Source organism: Mauremys reevesii, linkage group 18, assembly GCF_016161935.1.
Source record: "Mauremys reevesii isolate NIE-2019 linkage group 18, ASM1616193v1, whole genome shotgun sequence".
Taxonomy (NCBI): domain Eukaryota; kingdom Metazoa; phylum Chordata; order Testudines; family Geoemydidae; genus Mauremys; species Mauremys reevesii.
This window is the reverse complement of record NC_052640.1, coordinates 31,550,118-31,573,568: the sequence shown is the minus strand read 5'-3', so window position 1 is coordinate 31,573,568 and position 23,451 is coordinate 31,550,118. Positions and strand designations below refer to the sequence as shown.

Below are 23,451 nucleotides of genomic sequence, written 5' to 3'. Positions count from 1 at the left end.
AGCAATCACTAAGCTGCTGCTACGAAAGGTGGTGACTCTGGGAAATGTGCAGGTCATAGTGGATGGCTTTGCTGCAATGGGATTCCCTAACTGTGGTGGGGCGATAGATGGAACCCATATCCCTATCTTGGCACTGGAGCACCAGGGCACCCAGTACATAAACCGAAAGGGGTATTTTTCCATGGTGCTGCAAGCACTGGTGGATCACAAGGGACGTTTCACCAACATCCACGTGGGATGGCCAGGAAGGGTTCATGACGCGTCTTCAGGAACACTACTCTGTTTAAACGGCTGCAGCAAGGGAATTACTTCCCAGACCAGAAAATAACAGTTGGGGATGTTGAAATGCCTGTCGTTATCCTGGGAGACCCAGCCTACCCCTTGATGCCATGGCTCATGAAGCCGTACACAGGCAGCCTGGACAGTACTCAGGAGCTGTTCAGCTACAGGCTGAGCAAGTGCAGACTGGTGGTAGAATGTGCATTTGGCCGTTTAAAGGCGTGCTAGCGCACATTACTGACTCGCTCAGACCTCAGCCAAACCAGTGTCCCCATTGTTATTGCTGCTTGCTGTGTGCTCCACAATCTCTGTGAGAGTAAGGGGGAGACCTTTATGGCGGGGTGGGAGGCTGAGGCAAATCACCTGGCCGCTGATTATGCACAGTCAGACACCAGGGTGATTAGAAGAGCACACCAGGAAGCGGTGCGCATTAGAGAAGCTTTGAAAACCAGTTTCATCACTGGCCAGGGTACAGTTTAACTGTTGTGTTTTGTTTCTCCTTGATGACCCTCCCCGCCCCCCCCTTGATTGACTCATTCCCTGTAAGCCACCCACCCCCACCCCATCCTCGAGCACAGCTTGCTTTCTACGGAAATAAAGTCACTCTCATTTAAGTTTCATGTATTCTTTATTACTTAATTATAAAAAGAGGGAGAGAACTGACAAGGCAGCCTGGGTGGGGTTTGGGAGGAGAATAGTAGGGAAGGAAAAGGCCACTAAAAAAATTTCATAATAATGAGAGCCTTTTGGTTGGGCTGTCCACTGGGGTGGAGTGGGCAGGTGCACGGAGCCTACCCCCACGAGTTCTTACTCGTCTGGCAGGTGAGGAGGCTAAGGAACATGGTGAGGGGGGACGGTGGTTATACAGGGGCTGCAGCAGCACTCTCTGATCCTGCTGCCATTCCTGATGCTCCACCATACGCCGGAGCATGTCAGTTTGATCACGCAGCAGCCCCAGAGTTGCATCCTGCCACCGCTGATCTTCCTGCCGCCACCTCTCATCTCGAGCATCTCTCCTCTCATCTTGAGCGTCTCTTCCTGTACTTTGCTTCCACGTCCTTCCACTCATTCAGATAAGCTCTTTTATTGCGGGTCACTTCCATGATTTCCGAAAACATTTCTTCTCACGTCTTTTTTTTTCCCGCCGCCTTATCTGAGATAGCCTTCGGGACGGAGTAGGGAGGCTTGAAAAATTTGCAGCTGCATGAGGGAGGGGAAAAAAGGGAGAGAAGTATTTAAAAAGATACTTTTTAGAGAACAATGGTCATACTCTTTCACAGTGAACAATACTATTCACCTTACATAGCACATGTGTCTTCACTACAAGGTCGCATTTTGCATCTTAATATTGAGTGCCTGCAGCTTTGGTGTTACCATTGAGTGCTGCTTCTTTCCTGTTAACGTGCAGCAGCAGAAACCACCCCGTGGCTGGCATCATGGAAGATCACTGCTAAACACCCCCACTTCTCCACCCCCCAACTGCGTGGCTGGTAGCAGGAAAGATCCCTGCTAGCCAAACGTGGAAAAGCTCAGCACCAATCGCGCCCCCGCCTTCCCCCCGCTTGGCTACCTGCAGGGAAGGATTTCTTTTAAGCCACAGGCAAACAGCCCAGTAGGAATGACCTTACTTAAATTCCTGAATTTCAACCATGTTACCATGAACGATATCACTCTCCTGAGGATAACACAGCGAGGTAAAGAACGGATGTTGCTTGAATGCCAGCAATCACCGGGACCATACGCAGCTAGGCTTTGTCATGCAGTGATACCAGATTACTTGCTACATGCATGGCGTGGTCAAGTGTCCTACCATGGAGGACGGAATAAAGCAGCGCTGCCCAGAAACCTTCTGCAAAGGCTTTTGGAGTACCTCCAGGAGAGCTTCATGGAGATGTCCCTGGAGGATTTTCGCTCCATCCCCAGACATGTTAACAGACTTTTCCAGTAACTGTACTGGCCGCGAATGCATCCCAAGTGCTCAGGGCAAATTAATCATTAAAAAACGCTTGCTTTTAAACCATGTCTTATATTTACAAGGTACACTCACCAGAGGTCCCTTCCATGGCTTCATTGTCTGGGATAGTTGCTTGGGAGGGTAATTCCGTCAGGGTGAGAAAAAGCTCCTGGCTGTTGGGGAGAACGGAGTGCTGTGTGCTCGCCACAAGCTCTTCCTCCTCATCTTCCCCGTCCGCAGAATCCTCAGCCATGGCTGCGATTACCACCCCCACCTCGGAATCCACGGACAGGGGTGGGGAAGTGGTGGCGGACCCCCCTAAGATTGCATGCAGCTCAGCGTAGAAGTGGCATGTTTTCGGCCCTGCCCTGGACCTTCCGTTTGCTTCTTTGGTTTTCTGGTAGGCTTGTCTGAGCTCCTTAACTTTCACACGGCACTGTACTGAGTCCCTGGTGTGGCCTCTCTGCGTCATGGCCTTGGAAATTTTTTCAAATGTTTTTCCATTTCGTCTTTTGGAATGGAGTTCTGTTAGCACAGAATCCTCTCCCCATGCAGCAATCAGATCCAGTACCTCCCATGCAGTCCATGCTGGAGCTCTTTTTCGATTCTCAGGAGACTGCATTGTTACCTGTGCTGATGAGCTCTGTGTGGTCACCTATGCTGGTGAGCTCTCCACGCTGGCCAAACAGGAAATGAAGTTCAAAAGTTCGCGGGGCTTTTCCTGTCTACCTGGCCAGTGCATCCGAGTTCAGATGGCTTTCCAGAGCGGTCACAATGGTGCACTGTGGGATAGTTCCCGGAGGCCAATACCGTCGAATTGCGGCCACACTAACCCTAATCTGATATGGCAATACCGATTTGAGCTCTACTCCCCTCGTCGGAGAGGAGTACAGATATCAGTTTTAAGAGCCCTTTATATCGATATAAAAGGCTTCGTTGTGTGGACAGGTGCAGCGTAAAATTGGTTTAACGCTGCTAAATTCGGTATAAACGCGTAGTGTAGACCAGGCCTAAGTGACACATCCGTTGTGATACAGGATTATCAGATTTTGTCCCTGGATGACTAGTGTCTAGTAGACAGACATCCAGTTTTCTTCACACCCTTTATAGGCTGTGAGCAGCTCTCTCAGTGCTCTTTGGACAAATACATTTCTCTGAACATGGGGCCCATTTGCTTGAAAGACCTGTAAGATTGAGTCAGAGTTGCATTTTGGGTTGTCGGCTTGAGCCTTCTAAGGTCAAATTCTTGTTCTCAGGGTAACAGGAAGGAAAGTAGAAGGGTTTATAGCAGGATCTTATTCCTGTATCATGTGTTCTATTTAGGCTCTATCCATATGAAACCATTTTCACCCTGCAGTCACTCTGTAGTCTAGAGTACTAATATTTTTAAGTCTCCTTGTTCCTCCCTTTTGAGTCTGACCACTCTCCCTCTACACTTAGTTTTTCTAAAACAGCTTTTTATGGCAATTTTTCCTTTGTTCAGGCATATTGGAGAGAGGTCTGTTCACTCCAGTAAATAACTGCTTCCGGTCTTCCACAAGGTTAAAGCAGTTCTCAGGAAGAGTTCCAGGGATGGTGCTCAAGTTAAGGTCTTTCTTTCTTCTCAGTCAGGAAATTGACTTACAAACTTTCTTACAGAAGAACTTTTGGCACAGGTTGGAGAGGGTCATAGAATCATAGAATCTCAGGGTTGGAAGGGACCTCAGGAGGTCATCTAGTCCAACCCCCTGCTCAAAGCAGGACCAAACCCAACTAAATCATCCCAGCCAGGGCTTTGTCAAGCCTGACCTTAAAAATCTCTAAGGAAGGAGATTCCACCACCTCCCTAGGTAACCCATTCCAGTTCTTCACCACCCTACTAGTGAAAAAGTTTTTCCTAATGTCCAACCTAAACCTCCCCCTCTGCAACTTGAGACCATTGCTCCTTGTTCTGTCATCTTCTACCACTGAGAACAGTCTAGCTCCATCCTCTTTGGAACCCCCTTTCAGGTAGTTGAAAACAGCTATCAAATCCCCCCTCATTCTTCTCTTCTGCAGACTAAACAATCCCAGTTCCCTCAGCCTCTCCTCATAAGTCATGTGCTCCAGCCCCCTAATCATTTTGCCCTCCGCTGGACTCTCTCCAATTTATCCACATCCTTCTTGTAGTGTGGGGCCCAAAACTGGACACAGTACTCCAAATGAGGCCTCACCAGTGCTGAGTAGAGGGGAATGATCATATCCCTCGATCTGCTGGAAATGCCCCTACTTATACAACCCAAAATGCCATTAGCCTTCTTGGCAACAAGGGCACACTGTTGACTCATATTCAGCTTTTCGTCCACCATAACCCCTAGGTCCTTTTCTGCAGAACTGCTGCCCAGCCATTCGGTCCCTAGTCTGTAACAGTGCATGGGATTCTTCCGTCCTAAGTGCAGGACTCTGCACTTGTCCTTGTTGAACCTCATCATATTTCTTTTGGCCCAATCCTCTAATTTGTCTAAGTCCCTCTGTATCCTATCCCTACCCTCCAGCGTATCAAAACTCTTAAGTCTCATTTACATGGAATTCATCAGATTTTAGCTCCTTATTTGGGATCTGAAAGTGTCTCCAAAAAAGTTTAAAAGCTTCCAGATCTGCCCTAGCTAGATGGTCAAAGTCCTGTATTCTGTATGTGATGTTGGGACTTCTCCCCAGCAGCACTTAAATCCCACTCTACTGGGCTGTGGGCTGAAAGGGAAAGGGCTTCAGTGAGGATTGTTTAAGGCTGCCACCTGGTGGCCTTTCATATACGTCTTGAGTCACTGTTCCCTTGATGTGTTATCTTCTGCAGCAGATGCCCTAGGCAGGTTGGTGCTCAGTATTGCTGCTTGGTAAAGAGCAGGGGAACCACTGGATGCTGTTATTTAGAGCCTAATGGTTCAGATTGTTGAATGAGTAGGAGCAAAAAGGAAAAATCACTTTATCAGTAACCTGAATTTGTTCAGCAAAGCATTTGACAATCTAGCATTTGACCCTTTCAGGCAAATAATACCTTGCTGTTCTATAGAGCTTTCCATTGGCTGATGTCAGTGCGCTTTCAAAGGAGGTAAGTATCATTATCCTATTTTATAAATGGAGAAACTGCGGCACCAGGAGGTGACGTGAGGTGATTTGCCCAAGGTCGCTCAGCAGGTCAATATCAGAGGTGGGAATAGAACCCAATCTCCTAAATCACAGTCCAGTGGCTGGGACTACTACTTGACACTGCTGATTGGTCTCTGTCTTCCCAAGCTCAAACAGCAAAGGGAAACCTGTTGATCCAGATTGTTGTGCTTTGTCTCAGAACCTGATTAACAAATGATGAAAATCTCCCTTTCTGTTATCACCAGCTTTGATCGTGTTTGCTATAATTTAATATCCTGACATGCTGATTGCAAATTCTACAGTGAAGAGAGATGCTTCCATACCTCATCATCTTCTCTCCATGTAACCACTATGTGCTAGGTGGCAGGACTACTGTTTTTGTTAAATGAGGTGGGACTATGGTAAGACTGTAGAAAACCTTCATTTGTTCTTACTGCAGCCAGAAGATGAGCCAAAGGAGGAAGTGGCACCAGCCAAACCTGTTGTGGGAATTATTTACCCTCCTCCAGAAGTCAGGAATATTGTGGACAAGACTGCCAGCTTTGTAGCCAGGTAAGTAACACCAGTTTGGGCTCTCATTTCATGGGATTTTCAAGCCCTCTTGGGAATGCCACTCACTGCACTGATCCAAAAACGAGCAGGTCTCCAGATTGATTGGCATCAGAATGTGCTGTTCGTTTGGTGGGGCTGGGGAATGTTTTTGTGCTGCCTTGCAAAATCATAATGAAAGTTTACCAGTTGAGGTGCAAAATTTACTTGCTTGTCTTTGCCACAAGGAAGATGGTAGACAAAAACAAGATTCTACTTCTCTGTCAAAAATTACACCCTCAAGGTAAGCTGGTGAGTAAAATTTGCTAAGGGTGCTTTTGCGGTTTTTATAATTGTTTTTACGGTGGATCACTCCCTGATCTGAAAGGGAACTTGGTACATTCCAGGATTCTAACAAAAATGAGAGATTAGTGCCCTCTCGAGAGACCAAATTAACTAGAGGTTCAGTGACAGTATTACTTTGAACATATTTTACAATCTGCGAACCAAATTATAGGTTTATAGAATGTCAAGGACAGAAGTACCTGCCTCTTCCTTGTTGGGGCGTGAGGTAACTCCCTATACATACCAGTATATGGCTCTGTAAACTGACTCAGTCGGTATGAAATGAGTCTACTAGAGGGGCATGCAAAGTTTATGGGGTCTTAGTTTAACAAGTTTTTAAAAATTGAAATGAGATCTAGAGCTACTTGAATCATTGTTCTAAATGCTGAATCTCCTGGTGCAGTACTTCTGGTGTAAACAGAACTTGTGCTAAGCATGATCATGTGTGCTTGGTGGCGTGAATAAATGCCACTAGTGAGAATTGTTTAGGTTGTGATGGTAACAGGGAAGTAACTTTCTTCTGCCACCTCTTTCCATTCTGCCTGCTACCCAAGAAGTTTGCATATGGTGAGCCCATTATGCTAGCCTGTGCTCCAGTAGATAAGCACCCTACTACACTTCCCATTATTGTGGTGCGGTAGAAAGCAAATAGTGCAGGGCTCCAACACAGAAGCACATTGAGTCAATACAGATGCAGAGGGAATAACTAGTGCATGGTTAGAGATAGTACTGGAGTCCTTCATATATCTCAGTAGAAACTCTCCATTCCCAAACCTTAGACATGAGCTGCCAGCTTTGATTGTTAACTCACTGGCATAGCAAACTATGTATTAGCTAGGCAGATATTGTGTAAATAAATGTTCATGTACAGATTGATGGTATGTTGGCACAGACTGAAGCCTAGGGGAGACAAGGTTTTGGTCTTGCTGATGGTGAACAAATAGTCCAGAGGAGGTAAATGAATAGCTGAAAACTTCAGCTGTAGTGCAAATTCTTGAGCCTTCTGGCATCCTCACGCAAAAGCACATAATGTTCCATTGTAGTGGTACAAGGCTGAAGCGTTATCCCTGTTTGCCAAAGTCAGTTACTGAATTATGGTGTCTTAAAAATTAAATATTTAGTGGATCTTGTTGAACAGACTGATGGGATATATCTAGTTAGGCTAGGAAAAAGAATTGTGGATCAGTTGCTGCTATGGCATTTTTGTTGGAACAAGGTTTAATGCTTATGTAGGATTTAAATACGACTTCAGCTTTAGCTTCTAGTGCACTAAAAGCAACATCACAATACAATCAATTCTTGGATTGGCTGCTTGATCATTAATTTTTAACTTTTAAGAACCTTGTTGACAAGAAATGCTGTGTACATAGCACTTTAAGGAGGAAAGTTGATGCATTTTAAATAATGTAGCAGTCTCTTATTGGGCTAATCAGCAGACCATAAACTTTCTTCTAATCCAATAACCAATGGATGTCTGCCTGATATAGAGCCAAATTGACTCATACAGGCAACTAAAGATGTAAGTGATTTTAACTGTCTTAAGAAATTGGTCATGAAGTGCTGAAACAAAAAACTCAAAGTTCCTTTGTGTAAAAATGAATTGTGTAGGTCAGCAATTGGCTGATGGATTGGGCATGATTTATTTAGATTTCTAGAGAAGTGATATTTGGTAGCGTGGGGAGGAAGACCATGGTTGTCCTCAGAGGAGAGGAGGAAAGTTGGTGCACCAGCATTACTTTTAGTAGTTGTGAAGAAAATTGATTTTTTTACTTCAGTGTTCATGCTGAGTCTTCTTAACTCACTTTTTTTTTCTCCCCAGAAATGGCCCAGAGTTTGAAGCTCGAATCCGTCAGAATGAAATAAATAACCCCAAGTTCAATTTCCTGAATCCCAATGATCCCTACCATGCATACTACCGGCACAAAGTCAGTGAGTTCAAAGAGGGCAAGGCACAGGAGCCCTCGGCTGCCATCCCCAAGGTCATGCAACAGCAGCAAAGTGCTCAGCAACAGCTTCCCCAGAAGGTAAATTGTTAGTGTCTATTGTTATCCAGGAGTTGGCTTGTAGGGTGTCAGTTCTGATCTTGGTCTTTCAACCTCCTTGCTCAAACAAGCTGTGGGTTTGAGCTGTGTGTTCACGTTTTCACAATGGAAATCAACACTGAGAGACTTTGAATTCTATAAGTGCCCAGGCCTCTTCCTTTTGGCGCACATAGGTATGCCCCTTGGTGCCCAGGGTTCATATGCCCTGAAATTTGACAAAGCTGAGAAACCTGCTTGTATCTCAAAGAAAGGTAATTTGCTGCAGGTACTGATCACAATTGAATGCCAGTTTGACTAGGCATGTTCCTGAACAGATATTCATGTGATCGCTTGTCTTGTATATATCTAGAACAGAGGTGGGCAAACTACGGCCCGCGGGTCACATCCGGCCCGTGGGACCGTCCTGCATGGCCCTTGAGCTCCCGGCCAGGGAGACTAGCCCCCAGCCCCTCCCCTGCTGTCCCCCTTCCCCCGCAGCCACGCAGGCAGCGCTCTGGGCGGCGGGGTTGCGCGGTCCTGCCAAGCAGAGCAGCAGTGTGTCTTGCTCCGGCCAGGCGGCGCGGCTGCTAGACATGCTGTTCTGAACGACATGTTAAGGGGGCCGGGGGGTTGGACAAGAGGCGGGGGATTCTAGGGGGCAGTCGGGACAGGGAGCAGGGCACAGTTGGATGCGGGGGAGGTTCTGGGGGGTGGTCAGGGTATAGGGGACAGGAGGGGGTTGGATACGCCGGGGAGGCCTGTGGGGGGACCTGTCGGGGGTGGGCGTGTGAATAGGGGCATGGGGACAGGGAACAGACAGGGTTGGATAGGCATGGGGACCCAGGGAGCCTGTCAAGGGGCAGGGGTGTGGATAGGGATCAGAGCAGTCGGGACTGGGAGCAGGGGGGCTGGATAGGGGGTGGCGTCCCAGGGGGCGGTTAGGGGACAAGGAGCAGGAGGGGTTTGGATGGGTCGGAGGTTCTGAGGGGGGCAGTCAGGAGGCAGGAAGTGGGAGGGGGCAGATAGGGGGCGGGGGCCAGGCTGTTTGGGGAGGCACAGCCTTCCCTGCCCGGCCCTCCATACAGTTTTGGAACCCCAATGTGGCCCTCGGGCCAAAACGTTTGCCCACCCCTGATCTAGAATGTCGTGCTAGAAGTAAATTGCTTGACAGCACCCTGCAATCAGTGCAAGATTTTGCTGGGCTTGTTGTAGGCATTGTTAATTCCAAGGAGTTTATTTCAAGACTGTTTTCTCCAGTTATGTTGGCATCTCAGCAACATTTTGTACTCCATGCTTTGAGATAATCTCACACAGTCGGGACCTAGGTCAGGTATGTATTACCTAGCAAGAGGCCACTCGCTGAACCTACCTGTTTCATGTACTCTGTATAGTCAGTGATCAGATGTTTTGTGGTTATGTCTGTTAGGAGATTATAGCTACATTCCATATCTGCTTCCAGCTATGTTTTGTGTGTCTGAGTAAACTTTTTGTCATCTTTTTGCAGTGGACCTATTTAAATGACTCACTCATGAACTATATTATGTTAATACCTTTTCCCTTCCTTGCAGTTATGGCACCAGAGATGTTTTAGTCATTTTTTCCCTCCAGTTAATGAAAGCCACTGGCCTTCCCAAACAGTTACTTAGGAGGAGTGAGTAATGGCTTTCATGGGTGCAATTAGTGAGCTGTCTGAATTCCCCTCTGTAGGTACAGGCTCAGGTGATCCAGGAGACAGTCGTTCCAAAGGAGCCACCTCCAGAGTTTGAGTTCATCGCAGATCCTCCCTCAATCTCAGCCTTCGACTTGGATGTGGTGAAGCTGACTGCGCAGTTCGTAGCTCGGAATGGCCGGCAGTTCCTGACTCAGCTGATGCAGAAAGAACAGAGGAATTACCAGTTTGACTTCCTGCGCCCACAGCATAGCCTTTTTAACTACTTCACCAAACTGGTTGAGCAGTACACCAAGGTACTGTCTGGGCTTCTCTCTCTTCTTCTGAAAGCATTATTTCAGCATTATGAATAGCCAGTCTAGAAAGAAAGAAGAACTTCTAGCTGTCTTCTTTTAAAGGCCTGTCTTTGTGTACAGGGAGAGAACGTTTTGCTCATTGTCAGAAAAACGTGTACGGTGCCTAACACTACGAGACCCCAAACTTGATTTGGATGTTCTGAGCGCTACTGTAATGCAGATAAAAGTTGTTCCTTTATAGCAAGAGAAGCAGGTGACATGGCAGTGTGAGAGAATACTACACCTGAGTAGCGATGATAGCTAAAAATAGGGTAACAGGAGAAATGGAGCTTAGCTTCAGGGGATCCAGTCACAAGATTCATTTTTGTCTGGTGTAGAAACAAGATAATTAGGACAGCTTCCTTAATTATGAACCAATTTGTATGATAGTCATCAGTGATTTCCTGAAAATGTGTTTCAGATCTTGATCCCGCCTAAAGGCTTACTTATCAAACTCAAGAAGGAGGCTGAAAATCCTAGAGAAGTCCTGGATCAGGTAACTTGTGACTAATTTCCACAAAACTACTGAAGCATTCAGGGCTTTGGAGCGGAGCGCGGAGCAGCTCTGGAGCAGTGGAGCTGCAGGTTTTTGCCTGGAGCACAGCTCCAAAGCCCTGGAAGCATTTCAGTCTTGTTCTGAATTATTTCTGGTTTTGAGCTCAACATCTTTCTAATTATTGACATCACGTGTAAGCACAATGAGAACAAAGTGTGGGAACTGGGCATTTCAAACTGTTTTCCAACCATGGGAAAATAAGCCGGTCTGATCAACCACTTGTGTAGCAGGCTTTATATCTTAGTCCTGGGAGAATTCTGCGCCAAAAAAATTTAAAATCCTGTGCACAATATTTTAAAATTCTACAAATTTTTATTTGTAAAAATAACACTATATAATTACATTGGTTTCAATTATTTTGATAATTTTATTTCAAAATACCTGTCAGCAAGTATGTCTCCAATACAGACACACACACAAATTCCCCCAGGAGTAAAGAGTTAAAGAAACCCCTATGACAGCCCAGTTCCTCTTTCTCTGCCCCCACCCTCCTACAGCTCAGCCAAGGGGCCAGACACTCTCCTCCCTCCACCCCAAGCCCGGCCAAGGGGCGCCTTGGCCCAGACACTCATGTCCTCTATCCCGCACCCACCGGCCCAGATACTCACAACCTCTACCCCCCCCAGAGGCCAGCTGTGGGCCCCCCTCTGGCCCAGATACTCTCACCCCCTATCCTGCTAGAGCCTAGAGATCCAGAGGGAGAAACAGCCTGGTGCTGGGTCCTGGACTTGCATTGAGTTTCCTGCACGCTGCCATCTCCTTCCTTCAGAGCGTGCTGGGAATTGCAGCTGCTGGGAATCCTCCAGTTCCTTCCCCATTCCCCCAGCCTTGTCTTTCATTTGCAAGCTGGGCTCTGCCAGGTCCAGCTGCCCCCACTGGCGGCCAACATCTCAGCAGCCCATTTCTGTGGGGGAGGGGGAGAAGGAAATTTCTGCAAAATTCTGCATTGTGCAGTGGTGCAGAATTCACCCAGGAGTAATATCTTCATGAAGCTTTACTGCAAAAAGCATTTTCCCATCCCAAAGAACTTACAATCTAAGATCTCAGTTGCTACTCATAGGCAAGTCTGTTTGTAGGTTTCTTAATATATAGTACCTCAGATCTTTCAAAATTAAGGTTTTCCTCTAGTAGACTATATTTGCAGTTTGGAACATGACTGCATGTTAGTGAGAAGTATATCAAATAGTTCCAGGTGTTAATCTGTCAGGATTTGAGATCTGTCTTTTAGATTAATAATAGTGAGAATTCCAACACGTTTGACATCCGCACAGTGCCAAACCTGCAGCCCATACTCAAGCAAACCACTACTTGAAGGCAGTGGGAGTTTTGCCTGGTTGCTGCAGGATCAAACTCAATTTCTAAATTTTGAATTAACTGACTTTCAAGGGGTGCCCACATGGCTGCCCTGGAGGCACTGACTATGTTGGGTCTTACATATTTTGGAGATTAGAGGTGAACACTTGTGGGAGTTGTGACTTGTTTTATGGTTCCTAATGGGTTCTCCTTTGTATACTGTGACATGCTTCCCACTTCTGTGACTCAGTGCTTTATGCCTCCTTGTGCAGGTGTGCTACAGGGTGGAGTGGGCCAAGTTCCAGGAACGAGAGAGGAAGAAGGAAGAGGAGGAGAAGGAGAAGGAACGTGTTGCTTATGCCCAGATTGATTGGCATGACTTTGTAGTTGTGGAAACAGTGGACTTCCAGCCCAATGAGCAAGGTAGGAAAACTAAGTGACTCAGGTGACTCAGGTTCTGTGTTTAGTGGGAATGATACATGCCCCTTGAGAGCTGCTGGAAAATACTGTAAGTAAAAAATATTAGATTGGTGCAAGGTAGAAGCATATGATGTCCCTTTTAAAATATGAACTGATAAACTTTATATCTGCTGAGTTCAGGTCCTGTTTCTTCTGCAGTTAGTGATATCACTGATGCTTAATTGATACTGCTTTCTTTGTGACTAGCAGCTTACAGTATTATCAACTGTTCCACTGAAAACCAAGACCCCCGAACTCTGTTGCAGCATTAGCACCCCATTGTGGTGGTAGCTGCTTCCCTTTCTTTGCTGCCTTCAGTTTGTGTCATCACGTATCTTCGTGTTGGCATTCAGACCAGTCTTATCCCTAGCCTTTCCCTTCTATATGCCTTTGCTCCCATGAGCCTATCAGTACAACAGTCTGATTTACCCCCCCCCCTCCCCCCAGTTAGTTTTGTGAAAGGGGACTGGTGCCTGTGTCTGCATCTTGAGCAATGAATAGTGCTAAAGAAGCCCTCATGTTTGCTTTTTTCTTTGTTGCAGGGAACTTCCCTCCTCCCACCACTCCTGAGGAGCTGGGGGCTCGCATACTGATCCAGGAGCGCTATGAGAAGTTTGGTGAAAGTGAGGAAGTGGAGATGGAGGTGGAGTCAGATGAAGAAGATGAAAAGCAAGAGAAGACAGAGGAGACCCCATCTCAACTAGACCAAGACACACAAGTGCAGGATATGGATGAGGTAAGTAGCTGGTGTGATAAAGGATACTTTCATTGATAGGACTTCAATGTGGCATATGGGGCGCTGCTAGCTCTCACTTCATAGCGTCCCTGTGCTTCTTGGTGTTCAATGACTGTTATCCTTGTGCACAAGGAAAGTTGCTTTAGAGAAAACCTAAAAGATTGTCCTATTAAATAGATCACTTTTCATTGTACAGTTGACGCATTCAGAAGCCCCTGAGATGTTAGTTGTTGTCAAATTACTAACTTAGCTGCCTTACGCGACAAGAGATGAGAAAGGGCTATGGTTAGGGCCCTACCAAATTCACAGTCATGAAAAATGCATCAGGGACTGTGAAATTGCCACCCCCTCTCCTCCCCCCTTGAAATCTGGTTGTATGCTTTTACCTTATTCTATATAGATTTCATGGGGGAGACCAGCATTTCTCAAATTGGAGGTCCTGTCCCAAAAGGGAGCTGCAGAGGGGATCACAAGATTGTTTTAGAGGTGTCTCAGTATTGCCACTCTTACTTCTGCACTGCCATCAGAGCTGGGCACCCAGCTCTGAAAGCAGTGTCCCACCAGCAGCAGTGCAGAAGTAAAGTTGGCAATACCGTACCATGCCATCTTACTTCTGCACCGCTGCTGGTGGTGACTCTGCCTTCAGAGCTAGGATCCTGGCCAGCAGCCGCCGCTGCCCAGCTCTGAAGGCAGTGCCGCTGCCAGCAGCTGCTCAGAAGTAAAGTTAGCAGTACTGCAACCCCCTCTACAATAACCTTGTGACCCACCCACCCCATAACTCCTTTTTGTGTCAGGACCCCGAACAATTACAACACTGTGAAATTTCAGATTTAAATAGCTGAAATCATGAAATTTATGATTTTTTTTAAATTTATTTATTTATTTTAAATCCTATGACTGTGAAATTGACTAAAATGGACTGTGAATTTGGTAGGGCCCTAGCTATGGTAAACCATAGCCCCCTGGTGCCAGAACTAAAGATTAGAGATGCAGTTATTTAGAGAGAAATGGGGTACCTGGTTCCCTCTTTCAGCAATAATTAGACCAGGGGTCAGCAACCTTTCAGAAGTGGTGTGCCGAGTCTTCATTCACTTCATTCACTTTAATTTAAGGTTTCGTGTGCCAATAATGCATTTTAAACCTTTTTAGAAGGTCTCTTTCTATAAGTCTATAATATATAATTAAACTATTGTTGTATGTAAAGTAAATAAGGTTTCAGAATGTTTAAGAAGCTTCATTTTAAAATTAAATTAAAATGCAGAGCCCCCCAGACTGGTGGCCAGGACCTGGGCAGTGTGAGTGCCACTGAAAATCAGCTTGCATGCCGTCTTCGGCACCCGTGCCATAGGTTGCCTAGCCCTGAATTAGACTGTCCACTCTCCTTAAATTATAGCAACACTAGTGCTGGCACCCTTGCTGCTATTTTAAAAATCTCTGTAGATACATAGTGCAAGCTGCTTGATTGCAGTGTGTTGATCTCTGACACTTCCATTTTTCTGAATGAGGTGGGGTTCCATGACACAACCTGCTAATAAAGATATTTCAAGTGGCTTTAGGTTTCCCATGGAGAAACTATCAACAAATGAAAAATGAGATGCTTAGGTATGCAAAGAAGACAGCCTGTTTCACTTCTGTAATGTGTACTCTAGAGCCAAGATTGTTTCAGTTGTGGAGAGACTGCATAAGCCCTGTTCATTTGATGCATAGATTTTTGCCCTATATGACTTTCAGTGCGGTTGCTGCATATTCTGTGTTCGAAGAGATTTGATTTGCAGTTAATAACTTGTAAGCATTGTTTTAATTTAAGGGCTCAGATGACGAAGATGAGAGTCAGAAAGTTCCACCTCCTCCAGAGACCCCAATGCCACCACCTCTTCCTCCAACTCCAGATCAGGTCATTGTGCGGAAAGACTACGATCCCAAAGGTAAACTAGAGTTTGGTGACAATAAGCAATTTAATTTCTTACTGAATAGTCACCCAAGACCTTGCTTCTAAGATGTGCAGTCAAGTCAGGCATTTTTAACAATGTGGTTTTGTTCTTTCAGCCTCCAAGCCATTACCACCAGCACCAGCACCAGATGAATATCTTGTGTCTCCCATCACTGGAGAGAAGATTCCTGCCAGTAAAATGCAAGAACACATGCGAATCGGCCTTCTGGATCCCCGCTGGCTGGAGCAGCGGGATCGGTCTATCCGTGAGAAACAGAGTGATGACGAGGTCTATGCCCCAGGTTAGTCTGATACCTCTCACAAGGCTCCAAGAGATACTCATTTAAAAACCCAGTGTATAGTTTAAATTATAATTTAATCCTGTCAAACTGATCTGTATCAATGGGGACTTTGACATATCTTGAAATGCTGATTTGTGTACTGTGCTCGTTTAGTACACATATTCTGGTAGCCATCAAGAACACTGAAGCTTTCCTGTAAACATTGTTCTGCACCCACCATATTAACTGGAGTTCATTCTTCAGTAACAGTGGTATTGGACCCATTGGTACCAAAAATATTCTGTGAAACAAGGGATTAGAGCAGTGGTTCTCAACCTGCGGCTGTGGGCCTCTTGCAGCCCATCGGCACACTAATGCGGCCCACGTGACAGTCTCGGGGGCCATACAGGTAGTATATATATTGTGTGGATGCGGCCCACAGCACACACGCAGCTGCATATGAGATCCACAGTGGTAAATAGGTTGAGAACCACTGGATTAGAGAATTAAGCAAGACTCTGAGTCATCTTGTTCTGTTTTGTCATATGAGAGAAAATGTCTATCTTTTTTCCCTATCTCTGCCTGTCTGCAGGTTTAGATATTGAGAGCAGCTTGAAACAGCTGGCTGAGCGTCGTACCGATATCTTTGGTGTGGAAGAGACTGCTATCGGTAAAAAGATTGGAGAAGAGGAGATCCAGAAACCAGAGGAAAAGGTGCGGTGTAAATCCTGCTGTAACCTCGCCGCCCGCTGTCCTTAACCTGTAGGAATGGGAGTCTCCAGGGACTTGTTCTTGCTGTGAAACAGCAGCCCTCACTTATCTGCTAATCTGATCAGAGTTTTGACAGTCTGATATGTTCTTCTGATTGTCTTTTTTCCAGGTGACCTGGGATGGCCACTCTGGCAGCATGGCCCGCACACAGCAGGCTGCTCAGGCCAATATCACCCTGCAAGAGCAAATTGAGGCTATCCATAAGGCCAAGGGGCTGGTGCCAGAAGATGACAGCAAGGAGAAGATTGGTCCCAGCAAGCCCAATGAGATGCCCCAGCCTCCACCTCCCTCCGCAGCATCAAATCCCCCATCTAATGCTCCCCCAATCACATCTGTGCCACGCCCTCCATCGGTAAGCATTCTTACTGCCAAGGACAAACAGCTGCTTTGAAGCTGAACTGGGTCATGGTAGGGTGCTGCTTGGAAACGGGATTAGCATATTAAGAGATCACTCTTCCAAATTAGCTCTAAATGATAAAATTGATCCTAGAAGTAAGTTTAAAATATATTAGAAATGGAAAATACCTTATGAAGGAGTTTTCCAGCAGCTGAGGTATTGTAAAGAGATGATGTCGAACTGGAGAGGACAAAAATTCAGACAGTGAGAAATCAGAGAGGAAGGAAATGTGAGCTGCGGAGGCGCTCAGAGGGACAGGAAGGTGAACTAGATAAAAGGCTGAAAGCCAAGGTGGGAAGTGAAAGTAGCAATCATAGGCAGAGGTGTAGGCACAAGAAATGGTAATAAGTGTGCAGCTCACTCAGTCAGCTCCACTGAAGTTGTCCTAAATTTTGAGGTCGGCAGCACTCTGCTCATGTGACTCTGTTCAAAGAGCTGCTGTCTCTGAGACAACTCTTTTCTATGGCTGTGCAATGTGGCTCCTGAGGGTGGGGGAAAGTAACTATTGGCTTTTGCTACTCAATCCCCAATTTCCTGGGAATTTGGAAGAGTGGCAGTAGCAACATACCCCCAACCACCTACGCTTATATTCCTAAATATGACCAGTCAAAAGATTCAGACTGTGACCCTCTTCAGCTGTTGATCAGCCCTTGTGAACAGTATAAGAGACTGAATCCCAGAGTGCCTGCAGCTGCACTTGGTAATAAATGTCTTCTTTCTAGATGCCGCCTCCTGTTCGCACCACGGTTGTTTCTGCAGTTCCTGTCATGCCTCGTCCCCCTATGACTTCTGTGGTCCGTATACCCCCAGGCTCTGTTATCGCAGCCCCCATGCCACCAATAATACATGCCCCACGCATCAATGTTGTCCCGATGCCGCCATCTGGTCCCCCCATGATGGCCCCTCGCCCGCCTCCCATGATAGTACCAACAGGTCAGTGAGTTGAATAATTTTTCAGCGTAATTGCTCCTGGAAGATGCTTTATGAATATCCCTGCTCTCCCTCTCTGGTGGGCCATCCCAGTGAAAATTAAAGCTCTGTAGCACTTTCTGAATGAGTCAGATAGACCCAAATGTCCTGGCCTGCATTTCTTGTCATTAAAATCAGTTCTAACTTCCAACCCTGTGGGTGAGCTATTGCTGAGTGAATAATGGCTGTTGTAACTGCCTCTTACTGCAAGCAAGGTGAGGGAGGTCATATCTTATATTGGACCAACTTCTGTTGGTGAGAGAGACGAGCTGTCAAGCTTACACAGAGCTCTTCTTTAGGTCAGACCGAAAAAAGAGCTCTGTATAAACTCCTCTCTCTCACCAACTGAAATTGGTCCAATACAAGATATTCTCTTATGCACCTTCTCTCTCTCATATCCTTAGACTGACACAGCTACAACACTCTAATTACTGCAGTAACATACCAGAGTACCTTTCAAACAACTGTACATTCAGATCTGTCCTGTTGACATGTGTGACCACATGAGCCACAAAAATATTGTATGCTGTTTATTGGCTCCCCCTGTCTCTTTCCCCATATGGGAAGGCATCAAGCCAGCCTACTGCAGAAATGTGTTAAGGGAACTGTTGTTGAATGTCATGTGTAGGTGTATATGGAGCTGTTTTGCCCCTCCTATTTCAGCATTTGTCCCAGCCCCTCCTGTGGCTCCAGTCCCTGCCCCAGCACCAATGCCTCCTCACCCCCCACCACCCATGGAGGATGAACCTGTGTCTAAGAAACCAAAAAGTGAGGACAGCCTGATGCCAGAGGAGGAGTTCCTGCGCAGGAACAAGGTATATAATTTGAGTAGCATCACAGTCCAACAGCTTGTTGTGCAGTGCTGGGAACTCTGACCACACTGAAGTATTCAGTCTCTCCCCAAAAGAGGCCATCTCCTCTAAAATGGTACCTGAATCAATGGACCGATTCAGGAGGGCAGCTGGCCAGGCACAAGTGCCCCATGAGAAATTGACTCTGTATCTCTGAAGTAGCTCCTTCCAGTCACTCTCCCTAGAGCAATTGAGTTAATTTAAATTTACCTGGAAAGTTATGACTGTATACAAAAACTTAAGACTTCCTCTCCTAGAGAGAAGGGCAGCATGGGGAAGTCAGTCTTAAGGAAAGGCGAAGTATGCAGAGTAGCTTTTAGTAGTTCTCCAGTTAACACACACATGGTAAAGACCTGTTAAAGTGTGTCCATTTCCCTACAAGGAAGTGTCCCCAGATCAAGGGTGACTTGGATATTAAACTGAGTTAGAATTCCTTCCCCATGTCTGTCACTCACTACATCTTCTCTGAAACTGAGTTGTAAATTCTTCAGGGTAGTGAATATTATTGTCCTGTACTTGTACAGCATAATAGGGGCCCTTTGTGATAAGTGCTGTATGCATGCATACAGTACAGTTAATGCTGATTGTAGAAGGATCTCAGTAGTGTTCCCCATGTCACTAGAGTCAAACCACCAAATGAACAGCCAGAAGTTAATAAGGAATAATTGGGAGAGGGGTGGGAGCCAGAACTCTTAACTGACTTTTGACAAAATGACTTGCCAAGTAAGAGTAACGAAGCAAATAAAACACATTCATGTTGACTCCCTAGTAACAGGGAATTGAAAGGTGCAAGATGGCGGCACCCAAAGGAACAGCAAAGTGGTTGCCTCTTGTCACCACATCTGTCTGTATGCATTGAGGACCATCTGTGTGTGTAACTACATTTAATTTTTTTCCTAGGGTCCAGTCACAGTTAAAGTTCAGGTTCCCAACATGCAGGACAAGACTGAATGGAAACTGAATGGCCAGGTGCTGGTGTTCACCCTTCCACTCTCCGATCAGGTACATGACTTGTTAACCTGGCCTTAACTCCTGCTATTTCATTGCTGTGTGATTGCTGGCAGGACAGCATCTAAACTGCCTGGCTGAGGCTGTAAACTCTGGACTCTCCCCACATTGCAACTGTGTATAGTTGCGGGGGGTGGGAGTGGGTGGAGCTGGCTACTTTGCCCTGCCCTGCCCTGCCCTGGGCGCTGAAGGGACTGAGCTCTCTTGTTCTTGTTTTTAGGTCTCTGTAATAAAGGTTAAGATCCACGAGGCCACAGGGATGCCAGCAGGGAAACAGAAGCTGCAGTATGAGGTGAGTATGTGACAGTGTTAACCCTTCAGATGCTGCCTTGCCACTTACCTGCACTCTTTTCCGTACAGAAAAAAATTGTTTAAAAAAATTGCAAGGCCCTGAGAGCTGCCTCACTCTGCCTCTTGTGTGCATGCAGTACAGGGCAGTCTTTAATTACATCACACACAGTTTGTGCAGAGGCCCTTCCCCATTCAGTGCACAGGCTGGATGGCAGACAGTGAATCAGAGTGATTCTGTGGATTCGCTCTTATCTTGTCACCACTGCAGTATAAATCTGTTGAAGCCAATGGGCTTTCTGTGAATTTACACTGGTGTAACTAAGCTGATTTGAACCCTCTGTGTGTATTGGGGTTGAACACTGTACCATTGAAGTAGCTTCCTCAGAGCCCTGCTGCTTTGAGTGTATTCTTGTGTGCACTGAATGAGACTGTGTCCCTCTGCTTTCTAATCTTTACTCCAAAGACCGTATACATGTTGATTTACAGGGTTTGCCCATGAAAATTCCACAACTCCTGCATATGTATGTGCAGAACATCAAAATATTGAGAAGCTTTTTTTAAAAAAAAAAAAAGCACTGCTACTACAAAGTGTAACCATGCATGCAGTAGGATTTTAAAGCCATCGTAACTCAGCCAACTCTAGAGAGACTTTTGCTAGAACACCAAAAGGAACATATCCCTGCCAAACTTCAAGCCTTTCCTGTAGAGCTATTTAAAAAAGAGGGGGAAATAAAACAAACACTTTTCTTTTATAATGGCAGATATGTATTCTCTGTCACGCACAATATCTAGCTTCCAGTAATATTTCTGCTCTAATCTTTCAAAGAACTCACTTTTGGGCAAATCCGAAGTCTGTTAAACTTCCCCCCTGAAAAAGAGTAAACACTTGTCTCTGCACTCTGGCTGCAATGTGGAAATACTGTGACAGCACTGAAGCCTAACTCTTATTACCCAGCTCTTCCACATCATCTTTCTCTCTGGGAGACTGGGGTCCCTCCTCTGTACACCGAACCATGCTGAGTCCCTCAAAGTTTGGTAGGAAACTTCCTGATTGCCCAGATTGTTGAATCTTTCTGGAGGGAGCACTGAGTCCTCCTGTTGTTTCTTGCAGGGCATTTTCATCAAGGACTCCAATTCTCTGGCTTACTACAACATGGTAAGTGGTTCCGTGATTCACTTGGCACTCAAAGAAAGAGGAGGCAGGAAGAAGTAGGAGTCAGGGTGCCTACAACTGTTGGATGCTCTGCCATTTGTGTGAACCCAACAACTAGAATCCTGCAGCTTCTGGGGACACTGTGACAAGCTGAAACATCAACCTGTGATACTTTCTAATCCCCACTTTGGAGCTATTGACTGTATTTTGGTCCTTAGGTCCAAAAATCAGACAGTTACAGGGCTGGAGAGAATGCATATTGCCCAGACAAAGCCATGTAAACGTTGTGACCTTGCGTGTAATTTCACAGCTCTTGTGACACTTTGCTAGAATGCTGTTCTTAATTATCACTATTTTCATTTAATTCTCTACAGCAGCAGTGGCAGCATTTCAGTTGAGATCTTGTCCAGATTGGACTTTTAAAATCCATCTTTGTTTTGCATCCGGGTTTGTTATAACACAGGGAATATCATCTGCCTGACTAAAATGTTAGCCTTTTCACTTAATCTTTTTTGTAATCGAGAACTCCTTTATTTAGTATAATAAACCCCTTGCTCCTTCTCTCTGAAATGTACATGTAAGAATCTCCTGCAGTGATTGTCTTTGGATTTTATCCTTCTTTGGAATAACTGTACTTTGCTGCTGGTATTGATAAAGAGGCTCTGAGATTGTTTCTGATCATCCTGTACAGTATGTGACTTGTTTTAATAAAATTCTAATCTCAGTGGGGAATCTCAGTAGTGACTCTTCATTTCTTAGTTGTGGATGTCCTGTATATTGAGACCTACTGCACTCCTGCACATAGCTCAAAAGTCTTTTGAGCCAATTATATACAAGCACTTACGGTATTTTCAACATAGAGCTTTTTGAGCCCACTGTGTACTTCCAGGAGGGCATATCTGTCCGTGTCACTAGATCCTTCAGTCAGTTGTTGTCTGGGGCTTCCTGAGATCTTCATTGTTCGATAGTGAATTCTGAGCTTTGTAAAATCATCCCTATCTATTGCTCAGACATCTTAAAAAAACAAAACTAGCCATGTCCTGTAAGTCTTATTTTTATATGAAAGAAAACAGCTCTTCATTTCTTAGAGGTGGCAACATGTGGAAAGAGACTTGTCTTTTCATGCCCATTACATCAGGGGTCAAGGACAACCTAGGACATCCTCCATACTCCCAGCCCACAAAGGGGTGGACAAGAGCAGATGATATTGTTGTAGACAATGGGCATGGCCAGAGCCCAACAGAGGTGGCTGGCAGCACTCCAGGCCCATGGAAGCCGGCAGTTACTGGTGGCCAACTGCTCTTCAGCTGGCCATGTGTGGCTGAGAAAGTAGAGCAGCATGGTAGTGAGCTGGATGCACTAGACCAATGTGACCTATGCCATAGGAGAGGGACCTGTGCTCAGGGCTGCTGAAAGCCGGGGGGGAGGGTGGTGTTGGGCTCACTATGGATGGAGGTAGTTCATGCTTCTATCCGGGAGGAATATGGTGCTGACTGCCTTTTTAAAAAGGCAAAACAAAAAGACCATAGTTTGGTGCCTGGTCAGTAACCAGTTACGGGTGTCTCAGATCTGTGGTGTTTGGGGAAAGCAGAGAGCAGTACCCCAGGTCACAGAGCTGCAGGGGGGGCATACTCAGGAAGAGAGCATTAGGTGAGTCTGATGGGCCTAGATTTGGGTGCTAAAACAACTTGCATAGCCAGGGGGTGGGGTTTACCCCAGAATCAACCAACTGACACTGGTGTAACAGCGGTAAGAATTTGGCTCGCTCTCTGGGGTTTTTAATCTACAATCCTGTACAGCCTTACTCATTACAGATTTGGAGAATCATGTCTATAAAAGCCATTTTCAGTGTGTGTGTGGGGAGGGAATAGTCATTGTGAAGCTGTGACTAACACAGCAGGCTGGGAGTATCTGGGCAGAGGAATGAAGAAGCTACTGTCTTTCCTTAATGGTATTTGCCATCTGATGGCCTAACCACCTCTAAATCCCACTGAAGTTCTGGGGACTGATCATGCCTAGGGGTCTTGCAGGGTCCTTGGCTAGTCTGGGAACAGAAGTGTCCAAGCATGCTTTACTCCATCTACACCTGGCAAGGAGATTGCACCCACGCCTGTTGGCTGGGGACCTTGCCACGAGTGATCTACACCTTCTGCTAACTGCCATGCTGGATTATTTCAACATGTGCTCTCTGGGACTAGCCTTGAATACCACTGGGAAACCTCCAAGCAGTGCAGAACATGGCTGCCTCCTCACTCTTATGCAAGGAGTGAGAGACCTGGGTGCTCTGGACTTCCCTGGCTTCTGATTCTTTTCCAGGTGCACTTCAAAGTGTTGGCTTTGATCTAGAAAGCCTTTTATGGCTTCCATCTTGGTGACACCCTCTCCTTGCACGCTCCATCCCAGCTGTTGAGAAGTACTCTAGCACTGAGATTGACCTCCCCAGTGTTTATGCCTGGAGCAGTGTTTGTAGTGGAAGGCCTATGATACTGGAACTTGGTTGGGCACAGCCCGAGTTTGCTG

At 46.0% G+C, this 23,451-nt stretch overlaps 1 protein-coding gene across 1 annotated transcript in view; it reads left to right on the top strand.

Moving 5' to 3' along the window:
• Positions 1–21,668, top strand: part of SF3A1 (splicing factor 3a subunit 1) — a 30,587-nt gene extending 8,919 nt beyond the window's left edge. Inside the window, exons 2-16 of the mRNA XM_039505171.1 lie at positions 5,778–5,890; positions 8,031–8,235; positions 9,940–10,197; positions 10,658–10,732; positions 12,358–12,508; positions 13,087–13,280; positions 15,088–15,205; positions 15,327–15,512; positions 16,084–16,205; positions 16,372–16,614; positions 17,382–17,592; positions 18,292–18,443; positions 19,380–19,481; positions 19,708–19,779; positions 20,890–21,668. Of these exons, the coding sequence (XP_039361105.1) occupies positions 5,778–5,890; positions 8,031–8,235; positions 9,940–10,197; positions 10,658–10,732; positions 12,358–12,508; positions 13,087–13,280; positions 15,088–15,205; positions 15,327–15,512; positions 16,084–16,205; positions 16,372–16,614; positions 17,382–17,592; positions 18,292–18,443; positions 19,380–19,481; positions 19,708–19,779; positions 20,890–20,991 (2,304 nt within the window). The 3' untranslated portion in view covers positions 20,992–21,668. The remainder of the gene's footprint in view (positions 1–5,777; positions 5,891–8,030; positions 8,236–9,939; positions 10,198–10,657; positions 10,733–12,357; positions 12,509–13,086; positions 13,281–15,087; positions 15,206–15,326; positions 15,513–16,083; positions 16,206–16,371; positions 16,615–17,381; positions 17,593–18,291; positions 18,444–19,379; positions 19,482–19,707; positions 19,780–20,889) is intronic.
• Positions 21,669–23,451: the final 1,783 nt, after the last annotated feature.